The sequence below is a fragment of the Liolophura sinensis genome, chromosome 1, assembly GCF_032854445.1.
Source record: "Liolophura sinensis isolate JHLJ2023 chromosome 1, CUHK_Ljap_v2, whole genome shotgun sequence".
NCBI lineage: Eukaryota > Metazoa > Mollusca > Polyplacophora > Chitonida > Chitonidae > Liolophura > Liolophura sinensis.
In genome coordinates, this window is record NC_088295.1 from 26,756,701 (window position 1) to 26,778,772 (window position 22,072).

The 22,072-nt window shown below is 39.6% G+C and overlaps 1 protein-coding gene across 3 annotated transcripts; it reads left to right on the top strand.

Annotated features, from left to right (window-relative positions):
* The first annotated feature begins 923 nt into the window (after positions 1-923).
* Positions 924-19,793, top strand: LOC135482026 (GTP-binding protein Di-Ras2-like). 3 transcript variants are annotated; one of them, XM_064761843.1, is made up of 2 exons: positions 924-1,089; positions 17,730-19,793. In XM_064761843.1, exon 2 carries the CDS (start codon positions 18,034-18,036, stop codon positions 18,760-18,762), a length of 729 nt encoding a protein of 242 aa, XP_064617913.1. In that variant the 5' UTR covers positions 924-1,089; positions 17,730-18,033; the 3' UTR covers positions 18,763-19,793. The 3 variants fall into 3 exon arrangements, with proteins under 3 accessions (XP_064617913.1, XP_064617915.1, XP_064617914.1); XM_064761845.1 differs by lacking the exon at positions 924-1,089 and adding an exon at positions 4,654-4,757; XM_064761844.1 differs by lacking the exon at positions 924-1,089 and adding an exon at positions 13,381-13,743.
* The last annotated feature ends 2,279 nt before the right edge of the window (positions 19,794-22,072 follow it).

Genomic DNA, 22,072 nt, shown 5'->3' on the forward strand with positions numbered 1-22,072 from the left:
CGATATTGATGGTGCTTTCGATTTTTCTGTGTTTAGTTAATGAATACCAAGAAGGTATGTGATGTACATTGCTGTTGAAGCATGACTACACTTCGTAATGTCAGGTGCCAAAACACGGTATTTCCATTTCATCCCGTGAAAGGGTATTCGAAGAAAAGCAGACGATACCGGGTCCAGTGGAGACACATTTGTAAATCAATACCCGTAAGCGGTAGGGAAGATTGACTGGCCTTTCCCGCTGCTAATGTCCCACTGTCTACTGATTCTCAGCTCTATCCACAACTAAATTATGTTAGTTGCTGACAGAAGCGATCTGTTTGTGTGGACAGTCGGTCGATTGCTACAATAAGGAATTGCAAGAGTTAGCCGATTTTCATAACTCACGGAATACCTTTGTGCTATATCTCTTCATTGTGTCACGCGTACAAGTAAAGCTGAAAAACAAAAATTATAGATGGCCGGACGGACTGATTCGATTGTCATTGAACTGCACAAAAGGAAGACGGCTTTGTAGCCACATTATCCATTTTCAGCAGCGCCATATGTCACATCTTCTAGGCTGTTACGGTTGGGGATTATTTAAATGTGACATATTTTAATAAAACTGGCAATAAGTCTGTACATCCAGCGTTACACTTCATACATGGGATTTACAGGTGCTCCAAGCCAGCTGTCACATTGCCACCTTTTCATCATTCTTTGTCGTCTGCAAAACAAAATCGATTGAAAATCTCTCGTCATGATGAAATAACGATTTTATCGGAGAACGTACCCTATACATATCGCAAGCAGGTACTAGGCGCTGTGAGCTGCTGCCTTGTCCTACACAATATATATCACGTGAAGCTGTTTCGTATCACTCCCTAATATCGCTAGCCCTGAACTGTGCCGGCCGGCCGGTCGGGATAACCCCCGTCCAGGAAGGAACAGCAAGCCCGTCATACCATCTGCACCAGATACCGGCCTCGCACCAGCGAGAGAGGAGGAGGAGGACGTACAGACTAGAGGATCCATGCTGGACAGTAACGGTGAGACAGGTGTTACACCGAACGGCTACCCTCATCCCAACGGGGACACAGCTAATACAAGGTCAGTCTAGCTACCTGCATAATTATACATCATCACGTGAAGGCTACACATTATTTACCCATATACACGACGACACATAGAATAGGCGGCTTCATGCTTTTTTTTATAACACGGGGTTAGTAGTATATATAACTGTGTAAAGTTGTAATCTAAAAACCGTGATTTTATTCTTTGTCTCCTTACTTACTTGTCATGAACATCTGGTAGATGGTAGGCGGCTGTTGGTAAGGCTTTTGAAATTGTAAGGCAAATTGAAATTAGACTGATTATCTTCTGATAGAGTTTCTAAAGTCTGCAGATATGAACTAAGAGCATAAATATGGCTAGGAGAGCTAGAGAGGAAGATGCAACTGCTTATTTCGTAAAACTGCTCGGGATTACGTTATGTTGCTTGGGTTATGTTTATACAAAGTGAAATTGCACTGCACTTATTTTAGTGGATTGCAGATGTATAAAATTGTGAACAAAAGTATCTCTATATAACGAAAGTAGGCATATATTTCGCTGCACATGTGAAAACAATTTCCTATTACTTGAATGGTAATTAAATATTTCCTCGAAAGGATCCGTTAATTGTTTCTGTTAACACAATATAAAGACTTAATTGCGTTGAGAATCGTATTCGGGAAGACAACATACGTAACCACGTACTCAACGGCCAATCTGGTGAATCAAACAGTCGCTCAGTAAATCAATATATAGATTTGTGTCTGACAATAATCAACAGTAGTTCAACAGTAGGGAGAGCATCTCACTGCGCTTCTTTCGTCACGTTTTCTCCAGAAGTAATCACCTAAATTATCACGAATTTTTATGTTCACATGTCCGACGGTTTGTCTTGTCAGTAGATTGTACAGCTGAGTTAAAACCCTGGTGAACTCTTAATTAAGTCCTTAATTAAAATACTTGATTTATTAGCTTGTTTGATTAATTCCACTTCAACCGAATTGCAACAATCATGTGTTATCCATAATGTTCATTTATATAATATTACATGCAGGCATTTCATATTGTAGAAATAATTGTAGGGAGGGCCAGTCAGATTATTGCAGTATCGAATGTGCGTCAGGTATACATCTGTACCCTGTGTAGTATATGGCTTTGGGAGCTAGCAAATACACATTGGCGTGACAATGGGTTATTCCCATGCGGATTTATGCAAATACGAGTATAACTGTGTTTTTAGATTCCTTCCAACCAACATTGCAATACAATTCTGATTTGATGAAGAGGATGTAATTCGTTGATGGAGCAGGTTGCAGCTGGTACAAGTGTAAATAAAACTCTTCTTTCCTGTTATTAAATATAAACTGCTTCCAGTGGAATTACATGAGCACGGTAGGACGTAAACCTTACTGCTATTTACCTGTCAGTCATTAGAGCGAGATAATGTTGGGCTGTGCGTGGGATGTCTTAAAAACGTTGACATTACTTGGCGCCCAATACTCTGTTGTACAGCGGTGGTTTGTCAAGCGGATATGACGTGATGTGTTTCTGCCTTGATTTATCACGTGTTATATGTCAGCGGGAACAGGCTTTACGGCTGTGGCGTTGTATATTACACTGGCTAATCTGTCTAGGATTTCAGTTATAACGGGCTTAACAACGAAGCAGGACTGTATTTTTATCAGGCAATTGGCGTGCTCTCCGGGAGAGTGTAGAAGGCAAAATTGTGGCAATTCCTATCAGATGTCAATAAAGTCGCATCCAACCTTTCCGATGGACTCAAGGACATGCAACGGAAAAAAATTACTCAATTGAAGGGTGAATTCCGGGTTTCTTATTGAAATCGTTTCTATTTCATGTGAAAGCATCGTTATCGTTTGCTAGAATGTGTTGCTGCCAGAAGTGCCAGCTTCCTTGTTGACGTGATCAAACAGCCGCAATAACCGCCTTTTGTGGAGAGCTTTTGAAAACGCTTTGTTTTTTGTTAGGTGCCGCGCTTTGCTTATATTCTGGACGACGTTTAATTACAAGTGCACCTACGTTTATCAAGCCAGTGTTTTTATTTTTCACCCAGTTCTGCTTCATGTTATGAAGAATATTTGAAATCTTGAAATTTCACTGATGACTGATGATCTTTGAATTCTTTAACCTAGTTAAATGTTCTTTGACTATGTTGATAAGACGTACTCAACCATGGTATATGTAGATGTAAAGATTTTATATGCCTCCGGGCCTATAAAATCACTGGAGTCTGGCGCATAAATCGATTAGCAGTGGTTCAATATATATAAACATACTGACATTAACAACCCTTTCTCTTGGTTTCAAATATATTTGTCCATACTTGTGAAGACCTGCTGTCAAACTGCATTTGGTCGTGGGTGTCCTTGGGCTCTGTCCGGTTTCCCCTCACCATAATGCTGGCCGCCGTCGTATAAGTGAAATGTACTTGACTACGGTGTAAAACACCAATCAAATAAATAGATCAAATCAAACATGTTTGTAAGTCACATATAGTTCTTGGTTTGATACTGACGTTCCGTGTGCAATCAGCGATGGGTTTTACGTATGTAAAGATGCCTAAGGAAATTTGTCTCCCTTTGCCGTCACGGCTGCGGAAACAAGATTAACCTTCCTGGTGGTTTTGTCTATTCACGTTGTCAGTGTATCGTCTGAGTGACTTCTCCGCCCACTTCTCATTACAAACAAACGCTGTCCTCATCTTGTTTGATTTGTATATAAAATACATCTGATAGGCGGGAATACAGAGTTGGTTAAATGCCAAGTGACTTTAGTCCGCCATGATTACACGCACCAGTAGTTTCACAAATACCACTGGAACCGGTATGCTGGCTTATTAAAGCCCGTGGCACTAATATTCTACCTAATACACTGTAAACATAAGCGGTCCCCTCAAGGTTAACACTGGCGGTTGACAAGGACGAAGTAATGGTGAGTATGAAGATCTGGTTGATGTAACTTGGGCCAAAGTTTGCCATCTGTGTTTTCATGTTGAGTTTTATCCGCTCAATTGAAAGGAAGTGACCAAGTCTTGCAGACAACAAAGGGAATCCGATGCCTGGGTGTCTCTATAAACGCTTCAGTTATCGCAAAGGCTCAGACGGTGAAATACCTACAGCCGTTACCAGATCCCTCCGTGTAACTTTCACCTTTGCCTACTCATTCTCCTTTGACTCCTGCAGATCCAGATAGGTCACGGTGAGGAAACCCAAACCGATTCCTCTAGATTAAAGTAAAGACGCTTCCTTTCAGCTCTTTGCCGCCATCCTGCCGGCCCTATTGTTCGTCCATGCTTGAACTGGGTGACCTATTCCAAGACGGCTAGCTCGGCTAATAGGGCCGGCATCGACCGTAACCTGCCAATCAATGACGTAGAGCCTTCTGGTCAGGTCAGCCGACTTAATTACCCCCCTCCCCCCTCAACCTAAACACATCTTACAATGGGCTTCTCGCGCAGTATAGACCTCTTAGGGGAAGTTCACAGACAAAAAAGGTTCAAGCGACCAACGAATGCCCGTACACCTTCACTTGTCAACAATGCGCCCGTGGGTTCGTTTCGATAAGCCTGATCCTACAACTGTGTATAGATACAACCAACAAAACGAAAGAAAAATAACGAAGGAAGAAAAGCTGAATTTAATTTTCAACTCCTAGGAAATGACACCGATGATACCAGTTTATTCAGCTGAGCGTTGAGAGCTGTAAGTAATTATTTAGTGTTTACCAACTATAAGTATAAACTTAGAGTATATCGCGGAACGGGGTTGATCTTTGTGGGAAGCTACATTTAGTTACCTCCCGCGGCAATACCATGGAGATTCTGTTTAATTTCCGCCTAGATTTCCATAAAGCATGATCTGGTCGAGAATTGTTCTTGGCTGTTTCTCGCCTAGCTGATAAGGAACAATTGCCATCCGGGCGGAAAATTGCTGTGGGAGGCTAGCTTGTACATGCTAGGATACGCAAATCAATATCAGCCATACTGGAAATAAAAGACATTTCCTCTTAGATTTATTGTTAATTATTCAATGTTGAGGTAAATCAATCGATATTCCTATCTCACCTGTTTTCAGAGCGCTCTGAAGCTGTGGTAACGAACTGAGCTGAATGATGCTGGCGTTGTTGCTGACAAGATAATTATGGATCTGCATCATTAACACAGTACCAGCGTATTAATTCATGGCAGTGTTTAGTTTTTTCAAAAGCTTAAGGCCAATTTTCTCGCTGACCTGTGCCAAGTAGTTAATTAGTCTTGATCTGGGGCTGAAGCAGAGTTTCTCGTTGGTGTGGCTGCTTAAAAAAAACACAGAGAAAATCTTTTGGAGGATAATATTTGAAATCAGTTTTTTGCCCTCTAAACCCAAACGTCGTTATCCGAGCTTTTCTATCTCCACAAAAAGTTATTGAAATATCAGCGTTCCGGATCATAAAAACTGGCTTTAGATCTGATCTGATTTTACAGACTGATGGCGTTCCCTTAATAACTAATGAGAAAAACACTTTTGCCGTGTCACAAACACTCTGGATGATTGATGTAATAATTAAGTAAGACAGCCACGAATCTAAAAATATCTCACAACTCAATTCACCCCCGTACAATGAATTTATCGCCGATTCCACTCGCTTTAAAAGTAGTGGCTGTCGTTTAAGGTCAGACCTGGTAGCAGTGAGTGTTGTGTGTTATTGCGGACAGCTTGACAAGCACACAGACATGACGACTGAGGAGGTGGTCCCACAATCACATCAGCCGAGTCGACAATTAGCGGAAAGCTCCAGTATCTTAGCGTACTACATCCGTGATCAGGAATGGTAAATCGGACTCTGAGAGAACAACTGATATAATCGCTTTGCTATTGGCGGAGTGGTCTCCCTTAGTTCGGTTTTGACACTGCAATCCAAGGCGGTAATGCCACAGTGCGTAAGTACATTTGCTACCTCAATAAGAATACTAACTTTTAAAATATATGTTATTCTTGAGTGTAGGACGGAGCGATAAATATCACTATTCAAGTTTCGACTCACGCTTTCGCTGAGTACCTTTAACACTGGGTAGTTCGAAGATCGAACAAAGCTAGCTGTTGTTACAGTCTCCCGTTCACTGCTCTCTATAAACTGGATGTGTGTATGACACAGGCTTTAGGTGATAAGACAAAAACATTTCGCTATTTCCTAGTTGGCCTTCATCAGAACGTTGACATTTGGAAAGGACACCTTTTTCTGTAGGGTAATACAATTCTGTCCATCAACGCCGCTTTTAAGTTAATGAGAAACCTATGTGTTTATCGCTGTGTAAGATATCCACCTGACGAAGAGATTATAACAAGAGTACGGTCAACAAAAGGACCCGAATTTAGTAAGCATCTTAAAAGGGCATCAGTCTTAAACAAAGTTTAAGGCTTACTCACATCAAAAAGACAACCCGCTTTCAAACGGTTTATCAGTGCGGCGACCTTGTAATAACTCTTGTGAATTTTTTTCAATAATACGTTCAAAGGAAAACTGTAATAGAAAAACTGTACGGAATATGGTTATCAAGATTTAATATCACATGGCGATCCCCTTTCCCTGACGGTGTATTTATTTGCAACCCTGTAGGTCAAATTTTTTGCAATACTTCGGTCTTATATTTGTGGGGAAAAATATCTGGTACTGTTAAAATGCCCCTTATTTACCCCTGTTGGAAAGGGTGTGGTCGCCAACAAATCTGTCGTTTACATTTACTGAAAATCAATCTGAATGTTGACCCATGCAGCCAGGTCAAATCTGTACAGACAGGATGGCAAAGTTCGGTTACTCGTTCTCATTATACACTGTAATGACTTGATAATGACGTGTGTCACAACTTTGCATTTGAGTCAGTTTTTTAACCGCACTCGGTGACTACTTTATCGGAATGTACCGTTCCCTTCCAACCCAATTTCTTTTCTCTTTTTCTAAGTATTTGATATGCCTTGAATCCCTTTAAAATATGTTAACACTGAAAGGGATAATTTGGTAGCTACCGCACTGTCGCTGATCTGGTTGTATTGTTCATGCAGTGGTCTTTTAGACATATTTGATGGCACTTCGGTTTTCGTAAAATTCATTCATTCATTCATTTATTTATTTATACATTAAAATATTAGAAATCCTCCACTTTTGCGGCGATAGTCAGGTTCAAGGATGGAGGACACCACCGCCCACCACCAGCTACCTAACAAATAACCTGACCTAAAGCCACAGCCGGACCAGAGCATGGTTCGAGTCTACAACCAAATAGTTGAGGTGCCTCGACAAGAACAGCTTTATATGTATGTGAAGTTTACGGCATCTGTATCGTCTGTTGGTTTGTATCGATCCAATAAGGTACTGAAAACTTGGTTTCAAGCCATCTGTACAATTGTTTTACACACTGGAGTGTGCCAACTAAACTGGGGCCTCCATTTCGACTAATCAAAGCTATTTATCTCTGGGAGTTTCTTTGTACGCATTCAGTGATAGGTACATTCTTGTTTAACAGCGTTGACAGCGTAAGCGTTCATGAAAATTACGTTCTTGGAAAAGTTAATACAGCTTGACAACTGAGGACAGATACTGCGCCACAAAGTTCAGAAATTTACAACAGGAGGTAGATGGGGCACGAAGAAAACACCAGGCTTTGCAGGCTGTGCTCTAGAGCGAAAAGACCCGGGGAAACAGTTCACGTAATGCGAAAATAAAGTTTCTCAACTCTCCAACACGAAAACACGTTTATCTTATCTTGGAGGATTTAAAACTTCCAACCAATCATCTTTAATAAAGCTCTTCTTTCCGGAAAACTCCTTTAATTTTAACATTTTGTGGTGAATATCCTAAAAGGAATCGATTTCTCCAACCATAACAGATTTGGAATCACGTGTTGTGTTGTTTTGACTCGCGTGCTTGTTATCAGGAGCTATTATTCTCAGAACAGACCGAGAGAAGTCTCCTACCGTCTCTCTCCGACATAACCGTTATAATCGATTAGGTAATTAACGTGGGCTATTTTGAGCGCAAATCACTAGACGCTATTGAACGGCCTTGCTTTGCCAATAAAAACTATGTTTGAGACGTGTATAATTTGCGTGGAGGTCGGGCCGTCGTCTAGAGGGATCTCAGGTGCGGGTGACAGTTCGTCATAGCGGTCAATTACCGGGGTGAACAAATACCGGGTCAGCTCTGACCACTAGACAAGGTCGTCTGCTAATTTGTACTATCGTGTAAGAAATTCACTCCCTATTTTAATCACCGCTGGCTAAGAAGGGTGTTAGGCTTCCATCAAGTGTGACAGATTAGTCCTGTTAGTTCGTTACCGGTCCTTAGGCTATGATGTGAACTTCAACTAAGCTTGCGGTGCTTGGACGGCTCTGGGCTTTAATTCTGCTTAAGCTAAGATGTGCATTGTCTTAAGTGTAACTATTTAAGCATTTACAATCAAAATATAACATTAACTGAGGTAAATTTAAAAGATGCCCCACAATCATGTACTAGTTGCGTGTGATCATTACAGACTATTACGCTGCTGACTTTTGGGGGTGTTTAATTTGAACACAGACGAAGCTAATATAACAATGTTCTTCGCCTGAGCAATAACATAATAAACATCATAAACAGACTTAAAGATAAGAGAGAAAAACAAGAGCGGCGACGATAGTCTGACTGTTGGTAAACGGTCACACGTAATTGGTGAAATACGGCCTCTTTCCAGGTTAGGGTTTTATTTCAACTGTTCATGCAAATGCTTAAATAGTATCAAAGGACACGCCCCAGCCCCACCCCCACAGCCATTGCTTAAGGGGAATTAGGCAAACAAACATGCAATGATTTTAATTGCAGTTTATTAGATGTGATTAGGCTAGAATTATTCAAACCCACTTGTAATTAATGTCATACCAGACAGGAAAGTAGTGCTCTGAAACACTAAGTTCGTCAAGTGTTCGGGGGGGGGGGCAGTAATTAGCACAACTGAGTGCCATTTTCATAAATAACTACCATTTATCATTGTCAGATAAAAGATTCGAACTATCACGAGCTTACAGATACATTTGGTTTAATCTACAAAATATATCCAAGCGTTTTGAAAGTGTAAACACAAAACGGTTAAATGATTACATTATTCAACCCGAATCATAAACCACATATAATGTGATTAAAGACGTACAGCATACAGTGTAAAACCAGAACAGCGACAACAGTGTGATAGCTGGCAAATGGTCACACATGAGCGTGAAATACGGCCTTTTGTCAATTTGCCTGAGTCAGAGATTTATTCTAGCTGTTCATGTAGATGCTTAAACAATCGCAAGTTGCACCCCCTCTTGCACCATGACTTAAGCAGAATTAGGTAAAAAAGCAGTGATAATGATTGCAATTTATTAGACGTGAATGGTAACTAATCCAGAATTACTCAACGTAAACATTTCTAAGATATATACTACAGTTGTTAAACATGCTTGCCCTTTGTTAAAACTGTCATATTCTCTCTGTTATCATTATATTAATCCAACTTCTATTCTGAGCAACTCAGGGTTGGGTTTGGACAACTTGCGTTTGCTTATTGTTCCACCATATATACCTATAACGTTTTGTCATTAGTACCCTATGCCGTATTGGGTATTTGCAATATGACGGCATTGGCGATGATTGAAGCAATCCGTAAATCAATATACTAATAACATCTGGGTTTTTATCACGTGCTAACAATCCTAACAGTGCTAAGTGGCAAAGATTCCTCAATAACCCCTGGCTTAGTAGCATTCATGGCATCTCATGCCATCATAGCATAATATGTTATCGAACCCAAGAGTTAATTAACCTCTTGGAGAATGAATTAATCTTCTGATTTCTGACGATTGGACGCTACCTGAATTGATTATTGTACAAAACAACGATAGCGTATACCGAATCCCTCAGAGAATATCCGATCTAACCGGCAATGTAGATATTGGTTATTCCATTGAAGGAAATGCATAAAGTTGCCTGACACCGTTCTTAGGAAAAATATTCAATATCACATTCAGTTTCAAAATGTTGACTTAATTTTTATTTTTGCCTCAAGTAGTCCTAAAGTGAATTTGCATGGATTTAAAGTTTTATACAGTACACTTCTTGAAGAATTTACAGTTTTGGATTTTCTTTCTGTTTTATTTACAAATCTTGCATTTCACTCGACCATGGTGATAAGTATTTTTAAAAATGGCAAAGGTGACGTCTTCCTTCTTAGGTTCAAATTAAATACTATGAGATAGCTCACAAAACAGGCATTTCTTTTGGCCGTGATCGAGTTATGGGTTGTTGGAGAACATGACGTTGCATTCATTTATGGCTGTTAGTTTTATGTATGGAGGAAACCGGAGAGTTTAGGATAAACCATTGACCTTTGGCGATGTACTGCCGAACTTTCAAATGTGTGAGCCTTGTACACGGGAGGCCACAGTTAGTTAGCGCGCTAGCGCAGCATAATAACCTAGAAGCCTCTCACCGATGCGGTCGCTGTGAGTTCAAGTCCAGCTCATGCTGGCTTCCTCTCTGGCCGTACGTGGGAAGGTCTGCCAGCAACCTGCGGATTGTCGTGGGATTTCCCCGGTTTCCTCACACCATAATGCTGGCCGCCGTCGTATAAGTAAAATATTCTTGATTACGGCGTAAAACACCAATGAAATAAATAAATAAATCTTGTACTGGTACTTGTGTGATCTATTCGTCGAAACAGATATCCGTATACCAATAGTCAATCAAAATGGGCGTTTCATTTCAATAATTGCAAGGCCAATTCCCAAAACTACGGTTAACACAGACCAATAACGGAAAAAGTATATATCGTACGAAATTAGGACGGAGATACAAAGAGAAGCCATAAACATCTTTCGATGATGTTTAAGACGCAAAGAATGTTACAGATGAATGAGTGAAATCAATATTCAAATCGTGTATTATGCCAGTATATAAGTTATCAGTAATAAATTATGTATCTCACTTGCGCTTTGGTTGCAACTGTTCATATATTCAACAGGGCGATCTAATTCAACACAATCATCAAGCAAAGCCGGGGATTCTGGACATCTTCAACGACCATAAAACAAACGCAAGGCAAACAACCCCTAGGAACATCATTGGGAGTATATTGTCAAAAAGTAAAAAATGTAGGCAGTAGATCTGTGGCCGTCGCGACATAAACCATATCGAAAGTATGAAAAATGGAAGGGTATAATCCAACTTTCTAGCGCCATATTGACGGCACAATACCAACTTGCCTTACAATGATAATTGATTCGCAACAGGCATCATGGGTCATCACACTTCGGGAAGTGAAAGCAACTTTATATGCTGCCGTTAAGTATGTTGACTTTACGCGAGGTACCCACGGAGACCAAGTCGGATACCATTACTTTGAATGCACAAGAAACCGATGATTGGCCAGATAATATACACAAAGGCAGGAATCGATTTCAGGGTTAGTTGTATAAACATATTCAACACTAATAGGGCTTATGTAAACAGTGTTACGAAGTAACTGTTACGCTGCAAGCGTGCGTCACATTTCATATATCGATGGTCAATATTTACCTCAGTGCTAATGGTTGGGTATTACATGTAGTCATGAAATTATATTTATTGATAGGAGAGAACTGTAATCATAATGAGAGGGAAGATAATGTGCTGACCACAGTAGACACCAGCATGACGATTGGTGTTTAACCAATGGCCCAGAGCTTAAATGTTGTATAAACACGATTAAAGACGTACTGCACAGAGTAAAACCAGAGCAGACAGTGTGATATCTGACAAATGGGCATACGTAACCGGTGAAATCCGGCCTGTTGTCAGTTTACCTCAGTTTGTGTTTTATTCTCATGGAAATGCTTAACTTATACGCCCCCTAACACACGGCTTATGCAGAATTAGGTAAAAAAAATTGCATTGATGTTGATTTCAATTTGCCTCACTGGCCTCGGAATAGTGAAATTGCTCTATGTCTTTATGTGTAATATACAGTAACATGAAAACAAATAGACAGCTTGCAATCGAATTTTTTCTCGCATCTGGTCTTTGTTGGAGAAACGCTGTTTATGATTTGGAACTCTTATTGTAATAGACCATCCCCTTGAAAAACACTGTAAATATTACCAGCCAATAGATCAATCGAAAAAGAAAAGTTTTTGAGAAGCTTGGCGCGGTTTACTCTGTGCTGCCATCGTCTCTCTGGCTGAGCATTTCCAAACATTACAGTGAGCATTTTCCTGTTAGCACAGACTACAGACAATGGTGTTAGTTGTTGGATCCTGAATGTGGATATTTGGACAATGTCAAGCGTAGACATTATCATTGTTAGCTAATTTGTGCTGCTATTTTTACCACATATCTACATGGTTCAGTCAGCAAAGGTTTCTTTGCTACATCAGTGTACCTTTCACAATGGGAAGAATATCTTAATAAACATTTGATTGGCTTCGTTATCCATGTACTGGTTAGCAATATAAATTTCGAATGTTTGGAATGGTAAGTATTCAATCATTGGGGATGTTTTTGTCAGCAACTTACACCAAGGTTCTTCGCATGCAAATCACTAATGTGCGAAGCCAGTGGATGATATTTCTTTTGGGTTATGTCCCCTTGACTAGACACATCATGGAGGAGGACAATGTCAGACCTGCTCTAGGATCCCTTCTCTACCTATTTGCGGATAAGTGTGTTATACTCACGGCAGGGGCACCCTTTCCCCAGCATCATTATGGTTCCCCAAACCCCCCACCCGCACCCCCAACAAAAAACACTATTACGTGAGTCATATGCATGTTTGAACTTTACCAGTGAAATCTGCTGACGCCTGAACACATCCTTAATAACTGTTTGAATAACGTAAGCAATTATTCCTGACTGCTTCTAATTGCTAAATGGCAGACAGAGCTAACGTTCTTCAGATGGCGGTACCGACGTGATTAGAGCCCTCTGGGGTTGTATTCGTCCTTTCATGAAGCGTCGCGTATCGCGTGATCAAGCTGCTCAGTGAGACCGCAGTCTCTAGTTCAGGATATAACTTCCGGGGCTTTGATTGGAGGTTTTTAGGTTTGGAAAATAGGCATATGTGCTCATGTGAGATGATGTGTCATAGACATCAGATGTTAATATGCTGACCCGAATACCGTTTACCTTTCAGTGAATCCAGTGGCCTTTTCACTTAATGTAGTCTTAGTCCAGGTCAATAGACTTTGATAAAAGAAGTCACGTGTTTTAAAAGGTCGTGGGTTTACGTCAGAATGGTTGTCATATATATAACTCATGTGTCACGATTTCCTTACTTATGTTACATTTGACCATATGAAAACCTTTTGTCAGTCCTTCGTATGACCAAATCTGGTTTAAAGCTGCAGATTAGTGTATTGTGAACACATTCATTTACAAAGTACTAATCATCTAAAAGGATGAGATGCCTTTATTACGTATAACATAGGACATTTGCATTCTGCTTCATAACTCTGCTCTTAAATTTCTCCAGAGACCGTATTTTCGTCGTGCTGAATTATGTCACCACGAATATATTAACAGATGCGTGTTTTGATTATCGACAACTTATATACTAGCATCGTACACCATGTGGATACTGGTTTCATCATTCGCCTAGAGCATTCCTTGCGTCATTCCAACATCATTCCCAACGTCTTGTAGGGATTCGCCGTTAAGATGTTTGGGGTAGGTGAAAAGTGAGTTCTGTATTAATCAGTCTTTCACATAAGTAATCCATCAGTCAATCAATCAACCAATCAATCAATAAGTGATCTCCCTTACTAAGGAGAAGGCGCAAGTATCTGGTATTGAGATAAAATGATTGTACTTTCTCGTTTAATTCCAGGTCTTATTCGAGAAACACACGAGATCCTCTCTGAACTGAAAAGCATTACTGTACGGTCGCCTTAGCAAGATGCTGTTTGGATTTGTCATCCTTAGAAGATTTATTCATTTGGGTGTTTTTTGCGTCGTCTGTAAGGCGTTCGGCTTTATACATTAAGTAAAATCATGGAAATGTAACGTGGCCAACTTTGTAAAGCAAAACAGAAGCTGGTGTTTTTTTTTTAAACCAATACGACACTTGATTCGTCAAAAACGTTTTGTATCAGTTTCATAGTAGAATACACGACTAGACCGGCAAGTTCAAAGCAAATGCATTTCTGACTTGTATATGTCAAAACTTCTGTATAACGGCCCTGTTAAAATGACTTGTACTAATCAATCCATCAGTCCATCAGTCAGTCGTTCGAAGACCAGGTTGTTTTTGTATAGGAAACCTGCACCGACCTCACTCCTACCACGAGTAAAAGACATACAATGAGTGCTGTGAGAGATTTCAGATTTCCTTAAATTGGCCGGTACTAGTAACGAGGGTTTAACATGTACTAATCAATCTACAAATCCATCAGTCCATCAGTCATCGTTCGAACACATGTTTGTGTTAGTATTATTAATCTGCCACCACCCGCGCACGAGAAAGAAGCACGACTGTTGTGAAAGCTTCAGACACTTATAATTCCTTTGATGCCCTTTGGGAACGAAAGAACATTTGCATGGAAATCGGAGAACAGTCAAGCTTTGTTCGTGACCTTGTAGCTTGAAGGGTTAGCGTCTTAATGAGAACTGTCACGTTGCTGAACGCCCACTACCGAAAAAAAAACCGTCTCGAATCATACTTGTTTGCAACTCTAAGCCCATAGTTCCGAGGGTTTGTTTTAGATTTCGAGAACATTCCAGTTTATTTTCAACGCTTTGCTATGATAACGAAGCGATTTCGTTGCTGTGTTTATGAAGGAAATTCTCCTCACATCATGTATACACGATGAAGAATAAATTTAACCTAGGGTTTGTGTTGCAGGGAAAGTCTCCTTTTAATGTTCTGCTACATAACTCTCTTGTAGTATCGGGGAAATCGAAATAGTTCCATCACTGCACTGAAATTTAGCAAGAAACAGTCTACTGAACGAGCCACTGTTGGGGACATTATGATACTTTACTACAGAATGCAGTCCTAACAGCTAAATCTGGGACTGGGAAATTGTTCATTTCAAAATGATTATTTGCCTAATAAAAATCTTGTTTTCCATAAAAATGCTATTTTCTCTATAGGCCCAGCTCATGCCGGCTTCCTCTCCGGCCGTACGTGGGAAGGTCTGCAGCAACCTGCGGATGGTCGTAGGTTTCCACCCACCATAATGCTGGCCGCCGTCGTATAAGTGAAATATTCTCGAGTAGGGCGTAAAACACCAATCAAGTAAATAAATAAATTAATCGAAAATATAGGTGAAATTTATCATAGTTCTCTGGCTAGAATCTCCAGTATAAAACCACCACGAGTAAACAAATTGCGAAAATTCTTTGCTGGCCCTTGTGAATTATAACATTGTTCACCTGTCTGTGAGGCCATGCTATTATTTACGTGTATCTTTTAAGTGTAACATTTAGAAGCTGTGTTGTACCTTTGCATTGAAACGTATCCATTTTGTGTTAAAAAATGTTTTTTGAGGTTGTTAAGAACAGATTTTTACATATAAGTGCAATATGAATTAAATATGGTAGCTCCCTTTAACGTACAAAAGGACAGTATTACTTATGAACGGTTTTTGTTCTTGATTTTGTGCCTGATTTGATCTAAAATGAGACGAAAATGTAAGCACTTCAATTTCATTTTAGAAAATATCTCATCTCAATGTCCGTGACCACTTCGGTGGCCTAATGGTTAGAGCGACCGCCTGAATGTGGGAAGACCCGGGATCGAACCGGGTTGGATCATACCAAAGATTTGAAAAATGATACTTAGTTTCTGCCACACTTTGGGACTCAGCACTGAGAGGCTAGAGCAAGGAGACAGGACTGGTTGGTCCGTGTTAGTATAATGTGACGGGAGACTGAAGTTAGCAGCGGGTTAGTTATTACTTATTAGTTATTCGAATAACTAATAACTAACTCAGCAGCGGGTTAGTTATTTGAATAACTATTAACTAACCAGCAGCGGGTTAGTTATTCGAAATCAGTTATTTGAATAACTAATAACTAACACAGCAGCAAGTTAATAACAAACTTGCTGCTCTTTAGTTATTCTAAATCAGTTGTTCAAATAACTAATAACTAACCAGTAGTGGGTTTGTTAATGGAATAACCAATATCTAACCCAGCAGCGGTGTAGTTATTCGAATAACTAATAACTAACTCAGCAGCGGGTTAGTTATTTGAAATTAGTTATTTGAATAACTAACCCGCTGCCGGTTAGTTATTGTTGATTGGAATAAATAACTGATTTCAAATAAGTAACCCGCTGTTGGTTAGTTATTAGCTCTTCAAATAATCAACCCGCTGCTGGTTAATTACTACTGATTCGAATAATTAACCCGCAGATGTGTTTGTTATTAGTTATTCAAAAAACTGATTTTGAATAACTGAGTTTGTTATTAGTTATTCAAAAAACTGATTTTCAATAACTGAGTTTGTTATTAGTTATTCAAAAAACTGATTTTCAATAACTAACTGGTTGCTGGGCTAGATATTGGTAATTCGAATAACTAACCCGGTGCTAGTTAGTTATTGGTTACTGGAATAACTAACCCGCTGCTGTGTTAGCTAATAGTTATTCAAATAACTGATTTCGAATAACTAACCTACTGCTGTGTTTGCTATTAGTTAGTCGAATAACTGATTTCGAATTACTAAACCACTGTTGGGCTATTGAAATAACTAACCGCTGCTATCCAACAGCGGGTTAGTTATTCGAATTACTAATAACTAGCCAGCAGTGGGTTAGTTATTTGAATAACTGATTTTACTATTCGACGGCTGGGTTACTTATTGGTTATTCAGATAACTAACCCACTACTGGCTACTTACTAGTAATTGGAATAACTAACCCGCTTCTGGTTTGTTATCAGTTATTCGAATAATTAACCCGCTGCTACGTTTGTTATTAGTTATTCGAATAACCAATTGCCACATATCCTTCTTGCCACATATGGATTGTCGCTTGAATCTAATCTAAGGCAACTTTTTTGGTCAAGAAATAAATAACAAGGTTTTGTAGGAAGTTGTAAATTTTGTTAACAGACCGACGCTTTTCACTGACATCTTTGTTAGCCAAATATGAGCTTGGACTAAAAATGAGATTCAATTTACATTTTCTTCCATAAATATATACTAGTTCATTACTTCTCTGCGCCTTCCTCCGAATCTGATTTTTGGCTCATTGTATTTACACGCAATTGCAGCCTCTTCAGGCGGACGTTTGGAGGCGGTCAATTACAAAGAAATCTCCAGAGATGCAATGATGTAACGTATGAAGTCCGTTTGCCTGTGGAATGAAAAAAGAAGTTGATTTATTGCTCAGGTTTCAAGGTTATCATGTTTTGTGCGGTTTATGCCAGCTGCGATGTAATTTGACAGACAATTTATAACACGTCCCTGTTCGAAATTGACGTGTTTACAAAGGTTACGTTTTAAGGAGACTTTCATTTTTTTTCTTGGCTGATCGTACCTGATACCTGACTGCAGTGGATTTTTGTGAGGTTGTTGAAATGTCATTGTCACCACCTGTTGTCATTTATTGATATACAGCATGTAAACACTTATGTGGCCCCGTCGGTCAATATGCAGATACGTTCTAACAGAAGCTTACTATTGATTTAAATTTTGTGTATTTGTAGAGTATTTTGAACCGGAGGCGGCTTGACGGACTTTCTGGTAACAGTAATATTACCCCAGCCATTTGGACGTTGTCATAACTGCTATCCGCATCTGGACAGCCTAATTTATGGAAGCCCTCTACCCACTACACTCTCCTTAAACATCTGATGAACCGGAATTGGATGACAGCTTCGGTCAATATTTGAAATCTAACAAATGCTGAAAGTGCTTTCTAGCATATCTGCCATTCAAGGTCGACTTTGCAATCTTGACGTCTAACAGGTGTTGTTAATTGGTTGCGTTTTGTGAAGTGTCGGTGTACTCATGGCGGATGATGACCAGCGTCAACGCCTGGTGTTTCTAGGCGCTGGGGCTGTTGGCAAAAGTTCTATTATCCAACGATTCCTTAGTGATACGTTCAGCGAGCAGTACAAAGAGACGGTTGAAGATTTATACTGCCGGGAGTACAACGTCAACGGCTCTCTCGTCAAAGTGGACATTCTAGACACTGCTGGGAACTTCGCATTCCCGGCTATGAGACGATTATCGATCTCCACCGCCCACGCATTTGTTCTGGTTTATGCCATCAACAACAGGTCGTCTTTTGAAGAAATCAAGCGAGTTTGGGAACAAATCAAAGAAGAGCGGAGTAACAGCGATGAGTTACCGTGTGTCATAGTAGGCAATAAATCTGACTGTTACAATGAGAGACAGGTGGATAAAGAGGACGTATTGGACTGGCTCTATGACAATGGGATGAATGCGTTCTTGGAAGTATCCGCTAAACTTGGTGACAATATTCTAGACATATTTCAGTTGTTATTAGATCAGGTTAAAGGCCCTTACATGAGAAGACTAGAACCAATGCTTAGACGTCGCCTGAGCGCTAGTGTTGTAGAGGAAACACTCAGCAACGACCGTGAACATCAGTTGGTGCCTGAGTCAGTGTTTTCTAGAAGTCGTAGTCTTAAGCCACGAGGAGGAAAACCCAAAACAAAACGTAACAGTGCTAAATCAAAACGAGCTGAAACCACGGAGTGTACCATCAGTTAATACCAACAAGCTTGAATGGCTGGTATGGTTTTTCAGGGATAATTTGGCTACTATGGGAAAGTCATAATAACTTAAAATGCCCACAGTATATAAAAGAGAATATCCCGTACTATTCACTTATTAAAACACAATTAGTTCATTCTTTCTGTTATTCTGTAAGTAAGTTTTCTTTACGCCTCATTCATTTCTTAACAGATAAGTTGACATTCTAATAATACGGTGCTTATTTCATACCTTTCTTGCACCACAAACACATTGCTGTGCAGATTAGGTTCCAATATACAGCATTATCATGCTCAAAACGATGTCATTGTAAGCTATGTAGTAAATCATTTTGTGGGAACAAAAAATTCGCGTGGAGTTCAGTTTTGATGTGAACAGAGAAAGTCCCTTGTAAACCAAGAATTCTTCTTCATTACTTTGAAATTTTAGACAATTTTTGAACTGGTTTAATCCGAAACAGTATGAAATAATAAGTAACGAGTGCTTCAAGCACACACTGGTAAAAATGATGCTTATGATGGTATTAATAACTGTTTCTCGTTTAATCATACCTCGAATATATCATTATTACTGAGCTTTTTGGATATTATCAGTTGTTATGATATGGATTAACCAATTACTTGTTTTATTAATTACTTGTATTATTAATATATTTGTGGCTTAGACTTTCCACTTGCTTCCCTGCTTAATACCACTTTTCATATTGTAATAATGTAATTTTCACCATGTTCTTGCATAGCGTGAACGAGAAATCCATCACGGCAAACTTGGTTACGTGCGTATGTATTAAGACAAAATGATGTTAACAAAATAACTTTAAGAACAAACAAACAAAAACTCAACCCTAAAGACAGTGAAAAACTCTTGTCAAACACTTTGTCAGTTGTGAGCTTGCTCTGTGATAAAAACAGACCTTCTAAAGGTCATATATTACGTGCTGCTAGAAAATTGCGATTAAGAAAGTTCTTCAGTATGGTGTGTTTGCATGTCATTTACATAAACAGGGTGTAGCAAGAGCCGCGTTTCAAATACACAAGTTTGAGCAGTTTTATTTCTTAATTAAATTTGTTACCCTTGTGTGCAGTCGTACTTTCCTATGATTAACGCAAACCCTGGTGTATAAAAGCTTACAAATCTCTTTGTCAATAATTCCCAGGCTTGGATTCCACTGAAAGTCGAATTATATATTGATTCGGCGTCGTGTCGGTATGAGCCTTGGGGTTTTGCAGATAAAACATGGCTGAAAAGATTGGGACAGGTTCAGAAGTCCGTGCAATGATGTAACACCAGCCAACTTTGATCAAGAAGCCGTATTAGAAAGATTACACTTTAAGCTAGCCCTATCGATTTAGAACTTCTCAGAAGTTTCTTGTGTTCACCGTGGTACACTTATCAGGCATGCAGTGGAGAATTAGCTCATCATCATGGGAAAAGGCATGGTTAATATTACATCCTGACTAGAATGAAAATTTTGTTCCTCGTTAGTTTTACAGAAATTTCCAAACATCTTGTGAAAATGCAGAAAAACTAACAACATAGGTGCCTGGGCTTTGGGGATGTTATGCGTGCTTAGGTTGCCAATACCAACCGAATGAATCATGGGAAAACTAACATCTGAAAAGCTTTGCAGGTGGAAAACACATTAGAACGAAACGTTAAATGTGAAATGCAAACATTTCAAGATTGCAAAAAAGAAAGCATTAATCCAATGAACCAGATTATCCAGTGCTTTATGGTAATGGTATTTTCCGCTTGGAAACTATGATGAGCATTTTGGCCCATTTCCAGCGACCTTGCGTCATTTGTCCCTAACTAACACGGAATCATCATTTCAAAGGGACCGTATCCATTCGCGTTTGACAAAAATATTTTGCGACGCCGTGGGTCTTAGACGTAGTTGATTATAACCGATTGATTAAAATAATGCATAAGACTTATGCAGCCAGGGTAGTTACAATCAACTCACCTATTAAAACTGTGGAACGGTGCCAGATTCCAAGAAGCTGCAATGGCGATATATGCATTATGCTGAACATCTTTATATTGTAAACGAGTGCCGAACTGGATTTTTAACTAAATTTCCACTAATGTTCAAGCGTATAGATCTCTCGCTAGGTCTCTTGGGCAAATTGAAATAATCGACACAATTTAACAGTAATTAAAGGGTAAGAAATCAACGTTGAACACCTATGTTTACAAAAGAAGACAACCTTATATCTGATATCTCATCCTTGAATTCATAAAATTGTACTGACAATATTTCTGAACCGAGCACTGGAGAAAATATTCACATTTCGGAGCTCTGTAGGTAAAGATGGCAATTTTCCATAATTTGCAAAATGGTACAGGAACTAATGTAACTGCTTTCAGTCTCACACTCTACAAAATAACCACTGTTTATGAATAAAATAACCACTATTTATAAATCAGTATATTTGGCCGAATCCACATACAAGCAATCAGACACAGTCGTCATTTGACCAACATAATATAGAAAGCAATACACAAAAACAAAAAGTTAAACCATCAAAGCTCTCCATCTGTGCGTGGGAAGGTCAGCAGCAACCTGCGGATGGTCGTGGGTTTCCCCCGGGCTCTGCCCGGTTTTCTCCATCAGAATGATGGCTGCCGTCGTATAGGTGAAATATTCTTGAGTACGGCATAACACATTAATCAAAAAATAAATAAGAAAACCACCAAGGGTTAGCGTGCCAACGCTACGCAATGACCCAGGAGGCTCTTACCAATGCGGTCGCTATGAGTTCAAGTCCAGCTTATACTGGCTTCCTCTCCGGCCGTACGTTGGAAGGTCTTCAGCAACCGGCAGATGGTCGTGGGTTTTCCCCGCGTTCGGTCCACTTTCCTCTCACCAATTTCCTGGCCGACGTCATAAATCACCAGTCAAATAAATCATAAATTAAACCACCAATAAAAGAACAGTTTGATCTCATAACACATGAGAGCAATCACCTTCAAGTGTATCAATGGTAAATTTGAGTTACATCAAATGGAGAGTAAAGCCTGAAGTCATGCTACATCTGGAGGAAAGTAAAAGTAAAAGATGGTATAACGTTGATTTACACCTGTGGGGCAGTCAAACGTTAACCAGTGCCAGATCTTAAGTGTAGATAAACAGCAAAGAGAAAATTATCTACTATGTAGATTAAGGTAACGATTATGATGACACTGACGCGTTGTTATTTCCTCAGTGGAATTCAGTAGATGAATTGTGTTGGCACAGAATGTAGATTCCATCAAATCTGAATTAATTCACGCTAGGTATTTCTGGCAGCTTGTAAAGTAAACG